Source organism: Ambystoma mexicanum, chromosome 3q (assembly GCF_040938575.1).
Source record: "Ambystoma mexicanum isolate Mex_15411 chromosome 3q, UKY_AmexF1_1, whole genome shotgun sequence".
Classification (NCBI taxonomy): domain Eukaryota; kingdom Metazoa; phylum Chordata; class Amphibia; order Caudata; family Ambystomatidae; genus Ambystoma; species Ambystoma mexicanum.
Genome location: NC_090926.1, coordinates 147,556,609 through 147,569,084, shown reverse-complemented (window position 1 = coordinate 147,569,084; position 12,476 = coordinate 147,556,609). Strand labels below are relative to the sequence as shown.

Here is a 12,476-nt window from a genome sequence, read left to right as displayed (position 1 = left end):
AGTACATGGTTAGTAGAATACAAGATAAATAATAGGGCCAGCTGGTGGCAAGTGCAAGGAAAGTGCAGTACATGGTTAATAGAATACGAGATAAATAATAAGGCCAGCTGGTGGCAAGTGCAAAGGTGCTTCCGGAACCGGAGATGGTTCTCCTCAGGTTTCAGGGAGGCAGGAAGGCTGTTCCAGAGGGAGGCCCCTGCTGCGGCGAGAGATCTACCACCAGCTTGTTGCTTGGAGAAGCGGCTGACCCTGAGGTAGTTGGAGGTGGATGAGCGAAGGGCTCGAGAAGGAAGATATTTAGGAAGAGAGTTGCAGGTATTTTGGCCCAAGGCCCCAGAAGGCCTTGTGGACAATGCAGAGGGTTTTGAACTTAATCCTTGCAGCCACTGGGAGCCAGTGTAGTGATTTCAGTCCTGGTGAGATACGGTCCCTGGGCTTGAGGCCAAGGACAAGTCTTGCAGTCCTGTTCTGGATGCACATTCTAAAAGCACATTCTAAATTGCAGAGTATTGCGGTTTTCTTTAAAGATAGTGTTTTGTATTCAGAATTGGGACATGCTGTGCTGTGAAAGGATGTGTGTTGATGTTCCGGGATCTGCGTCAACTGACGTCTGGACGTAGGTGATAATTGGCTGCGTTTGGCTTCACTGCACAGTAGCGTCACGGATATAGGCAGAGAATATTGCTAGGAATGGTGATGTCAGTTTCAGGGGGGGGGGGCGGGGACTATGATTTAGTGCTGAAAGGGAACTTGAGCTTAGGGCGATGCGGCAACGGATAAAATTAGCACAAAATTGCCGTGCCTTGCTGCCCGATTTTGCATATGTAAAAGTGAGGAAAACCACAGTAAGGTGCGTTTTTACAATCGTTCAACGAATGCTTAAATACACATGCCCGAGTGCTTGGGACAATAGATATTCCTAAACAGTGTTGGTGACACGTTAGTTAAACTCATCACATCGACATTCAGGATCATGACTCACGTACAACAGCAGGCCAATGAAGACATACATCAACTTCAACAATTACACTCCACCACACGCAGCATAAAACAAAAAAAAAAACAAAAAAACGACACCTGAAAGTATGGGACGCTATTTTTAAACATCAGCCATTGCACATGAAAACAAAGCAGAGAAAGGTCCAGTGGTGCCCTACGTGCCAAAGGTAGGGTTTTTATGCAAAAACCATGCACCTTTTTCCCTCGCAGTAAATTTGCTGGTTTTGGTTATACAAACCAAACAGAAATCACAAAGGAGGAGGAAAATCAGCACAGTAGTAGGAGGTCACAGTACTGCTCAAGCATCTTCATATTGTGTCAAAGTCACATTAAATGTTTGCTGCTTGGCCAGGCTCAACACATCACAAAGCGAATGGTAAAATGATGAGACTGACCAATAACCCTGCCAGGTTATCACAGAAGAATCAAGAAATAATGACCACACAGCCTCGCCCACCTAGAAGAAAAGAAATAATGACCACACAACTGTGCCTAGAAACACTTATGTACAGACGCATTATTATAAATGACTTCTCATATTAAAATGATTTATCATATATGAAGTCAGTCAGTTGATAAAACATTAGGCATTTGTCCATCTATGCACTAAATAAATGGAGTAGCTCATTTTGTATGTAGGAAAAGGACAGCTCTTAGAAAAATCACTTGCACACTACTACTTGAAGTCATATAGGGATTTCTTTTTAATAAGTTCCTGCAGATATCCAAAACATTAAAACAACTCGCATAAAAGCAGCAGCACCTGAAATGTCCAAGTCGGGTATTGAAGGAGAGCAGACCATGCAGTATATAACATTTTGCATGAGAAGGCTTGCACAATGTATCAGAGCCAGGACTGAAGCAAACTGTGCCATATAACAGGTAATTCGCTTAGCAAGTCGAAAGGACGTCCCATCAACCAATTTAGTTTTTGATGAGGATTTCCTGCACCTTTCTACAGACTGACCCTGCACACTGAGCAGGAATAGAAGAAGGGGCAAAATGTTAAAGTATCCTTCCCAATGCCAAAACGGCACATTACATTTTGTGATCATCAAGGCTAATTTGATAACAGCATCATCTTCCAGTACGAAAAGTAGAAAAATGTTTAACAGTGCAGTATTCTTGGTTTTGTGTAACCAATGGGTTTTATCATTGTCAAAATCTGTTCCTTTCCAAGATCCAGAATGACTATGTACATGGGGGACATCGACCAATTCCTTACAAAGATGCAGAAGGAATTAGCCTCACAAGGGCCAAGTAATTATATTTTCCCAGTCCAAAAGAAGCACTACCAAATTCGATCATCTGCATGGCCCAAAAACTTTTTTTGTCACTTGTCAATTACATTGTCCTTCTGCCACATACAAGTTTGTCCACAAAAAGTAGTATTATGTAAAATTCTCTTTGCAAATCAACAAAGTTAAGTAAGCTAGTATCCTTCCCCCCCCTCCCCCCGACACCTCCCCAGCTAGCCTTACCACAATATCTCACCTTGGACCTTTGAAGCAAAAAAAACCTTGCCTTCAATGCCTGCCGTATGTGATCAGGAATTGTATTCGACTGATAAGCCACCCCACCCACATTCCTTAAAAAAAATAAAAAAAAATTAGTAGCAGTTGAGATTGTTCAGATGTTTTTAAGCTTAAGGGTTTCCTGAGAACTAACTTCAAATAACAGTGTTTGCATCATTTTCCCTTTCAGTGCCTTGACATGCTTGCTTGACCCTCTCGCATGATCCTCTCCAGATTTTTAAGAACAGTCAAACAATGTGCCCCACCAAGGGAATCTATTTTGGCAATAATGGATTACCCACGATATACCAGGCAGCCCCAATTGATCAAATAAAAATATTTTTGGAAGCTTTTTTGACACCAGTAAAATAGAAGGCTCCATTGCAGGTATGATGCTCCAATAATTCAGGCGCAATTTGGGTTTTTCTGAAGACTGGGAATTGCCATTTGGACGCAATGCACCAATCACCAATATCCCTAGTGTGCTCACAGAAGCAAGGTGGTAGCATCAGTCACGGATTAGACAAAAGTAAATGCATTGCAGGAAGGATGCATGTTATTCTTTCAAAGATGACACGTTTAACAAACCCATGAAACCAATTAGTGCGGAGAACACTGCAGCGGATTTCAGATCCTGCATCGGAGCTCACAATGAAGCTCCTGTTATGATGTACCTTCAAAGCAACTAGAAGTGGAAGAAAAAAAAAATCTATGCCTTTCTAGGTTCACAGCCAGTTTTGCAGAACATGAAATACTTCATACACCCGTTCACAGACATTTTTTTCTTCTATACAAACTAACTCACCACTTAGCTGTTCGCATCTTTTAGGTATGCCCCTTTTTGATCTTTCTGAATAAAGCCTTGCTTGACCACCAACAGCTTCTGCATGATTTTGTCGCTATGACCCCCATATGTCCAGTCCCAGCAGACCCTTCAAGTCACACATCAGACAATTGTGGTTATAACATGTGACACCCCCATCCTTTAAACTAGAACTGTGCTTTTAAAAGAAATCCTTTCCTTTCAACATGCCAGTCACCATTACCATTTGATTTGTAAATTGCATTGGTGACAGCAGCAGATCAATCACAGGATCATCAAAAGTCACAGAAACAGTTCAGAAAATAGCAGTACACTCAGTCTTTCGTATCCTCTTGCGATGAGCCCATAGAATGGAGCAACGCTAGGGGGGCTTTTTGAGATGTCATTTTGTCAGAACATAAAGTAACATACTTTAAGGAACTCAGGCTTGCACAAGAAAAAAAAAAGCAAACGAACAAAGATAATCGTTATTGAAAGTAACATCACTGCCACTTATCTTTTAATCCTCATGATCTCTTAATTTACATCAAACTGTCCTGGAGCAAAGTTGTAAACCTCAGCTTGTCCGTTAGTGCACACAGAAGCCAGAACCCATTGGTTTGTCTGATCGACCTTTGAGGATATGCCTAATGAAAAAAGGTGCCACTGAACCAGAAACTGACATCTCCCAAATAATGGCTTCCAGCACAATAGTCCCAAATAAAGTTGGATAACTGCATATCGTAAATGGCCTCCCTTAACAAATGTCCTCCTTTCACAAACATGGAGACAGTGGCCACCAGAAGCCTTTCCTCCCAATATTTCAGATTTCTGCTATGTGAAAACACAATGTGTTTGCATAATCCTTTGCTAAACAAGCCTGTCAATTTGCCAGGCAGTTTGTAGACTAAGTTGCAGTGCAGATCTCTCTAAACGCCAGTACTAAAAACCTGATGTGCCATATACATGCCTTTACTGGTCTCAAACTAGAGACCGTATTTTTGTGCTGAAATGATTTTCCATTAGCACCCTTTATTCCATATCCCCATTTGTGTGGTCCTCCATCTGACAAAATCTTTTACTTTGGCTGAATAGTGCAAGCATAGGTTTCCGGCTGGAAGTAACCCAGTGTTCCATTTCAAATCTGTTTTGTTTTCAGAAAGGGAAACAATTTTCTCTGCAATGCAAGCTATACGTACATGTTAGTTGGTCATGCTTCTGGCCATGGAAAGGAGCAGCAAGACAACCTCTTGGAAATTCGAGTCAAGGGAATCTTTTGAATGTGGCTGAACACGTTTCCAACCAAATCAGCCTGTTGGGAATTACATTTAATTCTTCAAGCCAAGATATCCTGTCAATTTCCACAGGTAGAGTAAGGAAACATGAGCATGGCTAGACCATCATCTTAAACATACAGCTCAGTAACCATTGCTCATGATCTACATATGCACAAAAAACAGGACACCTTTTGTAATCAGCAGGCACGGGTCATCAAGGAAGCCCTGCTACCTGGATAGTGGCCAAAAGAGCAAGAACATCCATTGTACCCATTTTCTGTGGTCCTTACGAAGGTGGGTACAGATATGGAAAACATGGCAACTGGACCCAACTGGAATGTATCCTAGGTCATCGGAGACTCAACTGGTGCCTTTAATATATCCATGTCTGCTTTCCTGATCACTAAATCGGTTTCGTGCTTCCAAAATGTAAGAATTTCTTTGTAAGAGGGAGGAGGGATGTCAGGATAAAGAGCCTCTGCCCTTCACAGTATTTTACAACCTACTTGGCCAATGAGATGATTCAGACAGTTTATCATGGAAACATGCACGGTAATGCATGCACGCACCTCTAAATAAGGTGAGTTTACACTGAAGGTGCCCTTAAATGCTTTTACTCCCTCATTTTTTAAGAAAGGGGAAAGCTGTGCTTCTTTCACCAAATGACATCCACATAATGCACATGCTGTACTAGTATATACTACGCCTTAAAACTCAACCTTCAATGTGAACTGAAATGTTACGTTGGTTACAGGAATCCAAGAAATTAACTTTAAGCAGCCAAACGCCCACCCTCCTGAGACTCACTGCCCCCCACCCCTGTTCCCAAAGGTCAATCCCTCTCCTCAACCCAAACTCTTATGACTAGCTACTGCAAATTAAATAACGATTATTTCCACTAGTTAAAATAAAATGCAAGTCAAGGACTTGCAAGCAATCCTTCTAAACAAAAAATACCACATGGTAGCATGCACTTCTAGAGGCAGTTCAACATTTTCACAAGGGTTCAGCTTACTGTACTAGAATACCAACTCTTATTAATTTGAACCCACCACTTCAAAACACACGCATCGGTGCACCAAATGTTCACATCACAGTTTGTTTCTGCTATCACAAATCTCAATTGGGAACCATGTAAGTATCATACAGCATTCTAGCTGCCATTTTCTTTCAGGCTACTGAGTGCAGAAGTCCAACAAATGCGACTTTCTTCTCTCTTGAGAAAATGTTGACAAATCTCCATCTCATCTATTTCACATAACAAAAAAAGCCAAGCACGTTTTCCTGAGTCTTTCTTGATGCAGGCCTTCAATGAGACAAGACATCAGCTTCCTCCTGTGTCTGATAACCCACATTGAAGAACCAAAACCATCTCCTCAATCTTCCTCTACGGACCACCTTATGACAGCAGATGCCATGTGTGATTCTTTTAATGTGGGAGTGAGTTTTCAGTTCTTTCTTGAGCTGCCATATGCCAAATACTTCATATCCAGGATGGACCGGTTGTACAGGGAAAGCTGACGTCACCCAATCAGTGTTTTGGCTACAAAGCAGAGGTTCCATCCCAATCATGCAGAATGTGAGAAGTGCAGGTCGAGGGCACCGGGCAGTGCGACTCCCACCCACATATCAGCCATAGATGAATATCCTTGAGACAACACACTAGCAGCTAAAAGGAAGAGGATGGAAACTCTGAGGAGGGATTACAAATATTGATAGGAGTCTTATAAGAATGCACTAGGGTTTGCTCTGGGGTCCTTTTGGTTCCTATAACGCACAGCAAGCCAAACGCCAAGTATCTATAAGAAAAAAAGAGAACACATTATCCTTGTAGTATAATGACACAACTGGAAAAAGGCAAAGTGTTTTAGGAGATTAACACTAAGAATTGGTCTTCACTTTAAAACCCTACTGCTTGCAAATCACCATCAATAACATTAAATAACAAGATCACATGAATCCTAGACCCAGGATGAGCCTTGCCTGCTTCAAGTTTGTTTCATTGTTTTGTTTGATGTTGTATATAGCATCAACGAAAATGATATCACAACATGAATCAGTAAGTGCAATAGAAATTGTAACCAGACTGAACATTATCAAACTGAATTCATCGAGAAGATAATTAAGCAGCCCAGGAGTTTTGTTGGGATAGACACTAGAAGGAGAGAAGACCAATAGACAGGAGGAGTGTCGATTACAACCCATTGGCACACGTTGAGCAGATTACCCACAGGCACATTATGTGGAAGGAGCTGGAAGCAAATTCTTCTTGGCAGCACACATTTTTTCAAACGCCCTCTTCAAGTACCCCAAATGGTCACTTTGCACCAATGAGAGCCCAAGTTTCTAGCTCCAAATCAGTGGTGGGCAACCTGCGTCCCTGCAGCTATTTTGGCCTACAACTTGCATCAGCCTTAGGTAGCACAGCAATGGTGAGAAAACATGGGAGTTGTAGAGTAAAACATCTGGAGGGTCACAGGTTGCCCACCACTCCTTTACATGTACTTCAACCGGTCTACTTGCATGCCTTAAAGCACGTTATACCAGTCAGTGCCCCAAAGCTTATGTCACATGATCATCATGCAGTATCTTTATATCTTCCTCTAATACCTCAGTTACATGGGCCTCCAGCTCATCACACACTGCATGTGCCCACTTGAAGCCCCCCCTCCAAAATCTCTGCACACTGTCTTTTACACAGACACAACCTGTATAAAGGGATGAAAGGAATCTTTCACGTTGGAAAGAGTGGTGTACAACCCCCATCCCCTATACCCCTGTTCAATCACCTGGCCTACCCACCCATATTACATAACACCCTGTGCAAGAGACACAGCCAATCATACTTCTCGTCCCTGGAAGCATACACACCACAGCCCCCAGACCGGGAGTAATTTTGAGGGTTTACGCCTTTGATCAATTACAAAAACAAAAAAAGTAAACTGTGCGGGGTATGTCCGACATGGATCTGCTCTGCTGAAGTCAGTTTTCTGTACGGATTACATCACTTTAGTCAAAACACATGGCGCTTCATGGAGTGGAGCAAAATCGCAGATACGAATGCACTCCTGAAGCAGGTTGTTGTCCCGTCCTCAATAACGACCAAGTAGCAGTCACTATGACTGCAATTGAAGCCTTAAACAACGATATATGTGCTTTACCAGCCCATCCAATAACAGGCAGGGTTGGAACAGGACAAGTGGAACAGCTCCGTTTCGAAAACACACCACACCCAAGATCCACTTATTAGCAAAATTGAATATTACTTTAGAAGTTTGGAATGTTTATTCAAACCCAAATATATGGATCGACAATATATTTTTAGGCCTTGTCTATAGGCCTATTAGAGGCAAAAAACGTACTGCCAAAATAAATCTGTAGTTAAGAGTCCAATTATCGACACGAAGTAAAAGAGAAAATCAAATACATAAGCAGACGCCATGTCCGAGCAATTTACAAACTCCGATAACTTACAAATGATGCAACAGTGGATGTACATGGATCTATGATTATTTTGAAGAAAAAGAAATAAATATCTTTATATCCCTCATCTCTCAGGCCCCCTCCACGTTATTATTAACCTGTATATTTATTTTTTTAATGGGGCTCCCGAAATGTTTACATCCATTCTTTTGGTATGATCCCGAAGTACATAGGAGCGTAGCCAAAGGCAAGCAATTCAACTGATGGGAGCAAAGCAGCATCCCAGCATCCAGGAGCAGTTGTTTACGGGAAGGGGCACGTGCCGAGACTTTAACCGCTTCTGGGGTTCTCTTTTTCTGTGCCACAGAACAGCAGTCCAACCAGAGATCATAAGTGTGGAGCAGATACTCTCAAGTGGGATGCAGATGAACAGAAGCACTTCTAACGGAGGCAGATAGTCGATAGAACACGTGGCCATTCTGCAGTAATGGGAGGTTCAGGTGTGAAGACCTAGCTCCTCGTATTCCAAAGATTGCAAAGGTTACTCATTTTAGTGACAACTGTACTTCTTCCACAGTCACCTTTCCACCATACTCTTGGGATGTCCCACAGGAACGGGACCAGAGCAAGGCAGCATATTCGGGCACTTTCTGGTAAGTGTGAAAGTGCCAGCCATTATCCTCCACACACCCTGCAAGCTTCTACCTAGTCCATCCCTTTATCTCATTAGACTTGGGAGATTTATTAGCAGGGAGGGTGTATGGAAGAAAGGGGATTATGGACTAAGTACTGTTGTCACTATGGCGAGTAACCTTTTCCTACTCTTACATGCCCTTCCTTTTCCACCATACTCCAGGCAGATTACAACACATCCCTAGGAACGACAGGGTGGTTGGCTTTAATTTCCTTTACATTTTATTTTTACTTTGCAAAGAGGATTAGGTTTGCTTGTCGAAAAACGGTCATTCCTGGAATTCGAATATGAACGAGTTTGGGTGGCTGAGGTGGCCGCCCTGCAGATCTTCAGCAAGGGGACATGCCTCTGGAAGGCAATAATGGACTTTTCCCTTCCAATTTGTAGGATGTCACAATTGCAGAGGCCAGACAGCTTGTGAGAGTGGTTGTTTTTGACGCTGCTCAACCAAGAAGTCAAATCCCCAAAACTCACAAAAAGTTGTGGTCCCTTCCTGCGCCATTTCTCCTTTACAGGTTGAACTTCGGGGTTCTAGCCACATCGATCGCGTGTAACATTCTCTCTGATTACAACTTTGTAGCCAGGAAGAAGACTGGCACTGAAATATTTGTTGATGTGGAAACTGAAGAATAAAGTCAGAAGGAATTTGGGGCAAGTTCTCAGGACCACTTTGTCTCTGAAAAACATACAGCTCTTCCATGCTCAAAGCCTGAAGCTCACTGATCCAGCACACCGAGGTAATGGCCACCAACCTAGGCCCACTGAGACCATGGGCTTAAATGGCTTCTGCATGAAAATCACATTAAAAGCCCTAAGGTGCATGGGGTCTCCTCCGGCACATATAGAGCCTTGATAGAGTATTAAAGTGTCTCTGCATTGGGGTTTGCCAGCAAGACCGTCCTCGCTCTTGTATTTAAGTAAACCCCTATTGCTGCTAGGTAGGACTTGCAGGCATCTACGGACATACTGTTTTCAGGCAAGTGCGTGATAATATAACACGTCCAGATCCTCCTCAGGAGGGGGGTGGTAGTTTGTTGCCCGCTAAATTGTAAATTAGCATGCGTTGAGCTTGCAGATGTGGCCGTAAAGACTTGTTGCCAGAGATGGCTTTCAGTTCCAGAAAATGTATACAGGAGAGTCGTTCTTCCAAAACCGAAAGGCTGTGGACATCACACTGATCCATCCATGCTCCCCAACCTGAAAGACTAGAGTCTGGAGGGGGTCCTGGTATGCAGCCGAGAAGGGGACAGGTTCTCTTCCCACATCCCCCACCTGACGTCTGGATTCAAAAACACTGAGATTTGTACCAGGACAATTTGCGACTGAGTTCTGTGACCACTTTGCTGTTCAGTGAAGCTGCATTAGTCTTACATTTTTGTGCTGCCACCATTCTTTCTGTATTATTTACTATGATCTATTTTCCATATTTATTTGTTATGTTTTCTTTACTTCGCTTTATGTATATCTATTATATTTTTGTCTAACCAGACTTTCAAAAATGCTTTGTTTTTTGGAACCTAACATATATATTACATTATATTGACATTTAACCAGTATATGGCATCTGGCGTATTGACAACCAATTTTATTTTCTGGGAACAATAACTATGTACAAAAATTAATTATGCCTCCTTTCTGAAATTTCTCTATTCGTTTTAAACAAATTTCTTTCAAGATCGACAAATTCTTAGCCTATCCAACTGCGTCACGATGTGATCTTCACGGCTTTTAGAAATCCAAATTTAGTCACATTTACCTATCGCCTCTAACTCCGCATCATAAGGAGGCTTTTGTTTTGGCCTCCGTGTTGTCTTCATATTTAGTACAATTAGATACTTTTCAACACTACATACTCTTTGATCGATATACAATGTTGAATACACAGGTGGCTCTGGGCTCTTTCCCAATCCAACATGGTGTCATGTCAACTGCAACACGTTGAGAGTTCACGTGACATATGCGTGAGCGTTTTATTTTTCTCACGTGATCCGATCCAAACGCGTCAGCGCGAACCACAGTTTGCTCGGCAATCGTACCGCTGGAGTATACTCTGCACACACTGCAGGTTTTTGGGAATACATAGGTAAGATGCATCAAATCTTTTTTCCTTTTTCAACAGTTACTTGGATAAGCACGACAACTAACTATTAATCTTCCGTAAATGGAGATTCTGAAAACGTTCTGTTTCTATCTACCTATACAATTTAGACTTGGTTATGGAGACACCGTGTCAGAAACTAATTTGAGATTTAAGAAGCATCACACTTTGACTTACAGACTGTACATGTAAGTCCATTTTCCCTTTTTTCGCTCAATTGTTTTGTTTTATTATTTCCAAAAATAGCCGTGAAGTTTACATCATGACTACATTTGAAAACATTGACAGCCTCTTATTTATTTGTTTTCCATTTCTTTTTTGCTCCATTAGGATTGTAATGGCCAATTATCAACCGTTATGCATGAGAATAATGAATATGATTTAGTGAGAACCTTCAGCCATTAAAACCCCTGAGGAACCGCCATATAATAGGCGGGGAAACACGTGTCGGGACAAGGGACAAGGCTGGTTAACAGTAACTTTAATATTATTTTTCTCAAGTTTGAATGAGCCTTTGAATTCAAATTGAAGTGACTTTCTTTCAACTTACAATAAATCAAGGCCGGGAAGGCTAAGAAAATCAAAACAATTGTCGTATTCAAGAGTTCTTTGTGTCTATCTGGACATATACAACGAGTAAACTTTGAAAATTTGTAATTCCCGTTTTGAGCGCAGGCTAGAATGAGGTCTAATTTGAAATAGTATGAAATTTGCTCTCTCTGCAGTCTGAGAGATTTAGACCTATGCCTTGCTGCCTCTACACGCACATTAAGTTTAACTCAAAAGTAGCGCCGGAATCAGCTGAAGACTGTGTTCTGCTTGTTACATGTAACCTGGCCTGGAGAAGACCCATGATGCAAGAGGCCCTTTGACCAAGCAGGTGCGAACATTTTCCTGCAGGGAGCAGTTCCCCAGGAATTCCTTGGACGCAGAGACATAGGCATAAATTCCTTGGGGACAAATCTTTCCTTGCAAACAATCCCACACCAGACTGATATATTGAATTCTTTGCATGTGGATGAGCATTGACCTAAGTGGGTGGCCAGCACAAAAGCCACTTGGATGACAGTTGGTGTGGGAGCATAGACCAGCCAGTAATCTAGGTGCGGTTATATATGGATCCCTTGGAGGTTCAGGTTGACATTATTGCGTCAATTACTTTGGTCAACACCCTCGGGGCAGTGCTTAAACTGAAGGGGAGGACTTTGTACTGGTAGCGAGTGCTTTCTCCAGAAAAGCGATGAAACTTCCTATGTGCTTTCCAGATTGGTATGCACATATAGGCAACCTGCAGATATAGTGTGCCCAACCAATTCCCCTCCATCAGAGACGTCAGAGTGTTTTTGAAACACCATCTTGAACCTCTCTGTAGAAAAGTGTTCTTGAAGGCTGAAAAGATCCAAGAGGTTCCACTAACCTGCTTTGAAGGACAAATAAACATAAGTCGTCACTGGCAAGGCCAACTCAAACTTTCATCCTCTCAAGGTCGATAAAGGAGTACCGACTTCGGTTTGGTGATAATTGTGGTAAATATGTTCTATGTACAGCGCTTTGCCAAAAGAGTTATATGAATAACCATTTGACCATGAGATTAGATATAGAATTATGCATGAAGTCCTTGCCTCCCTGCACTGTTGTATCATAACATTGGCATACCATTAGGTAGTAA

General features: G+C 42.1%; 1 protein-coding gene across 1 annotated transcript in view; it reads right to left on the bottom strand.

The window, feature by feature from the left end:
* Positions 1 to 3,799: 3,799 nt before the first annotated feature.
* Positions 3,800 to 12,476, bottom strand: part of TSPAN31 (tetraspanin 31) — a 345,617-nt gene continuing 336,940 nt past the window's right edge. Inside the window, exon 6 of the mRNA XM_069653349.1 lies at positions 3,800 to 6,391. Within this exon, the coding sequence (XP_069509450.1) occupies positions 6,317 to 6,391 (75 nt within the window). The 3' untranslated portion in view covers positions 3,800 to 6,316. The remainder of the gene's footprint in view (positions 6,392 to 12,476) is intronic.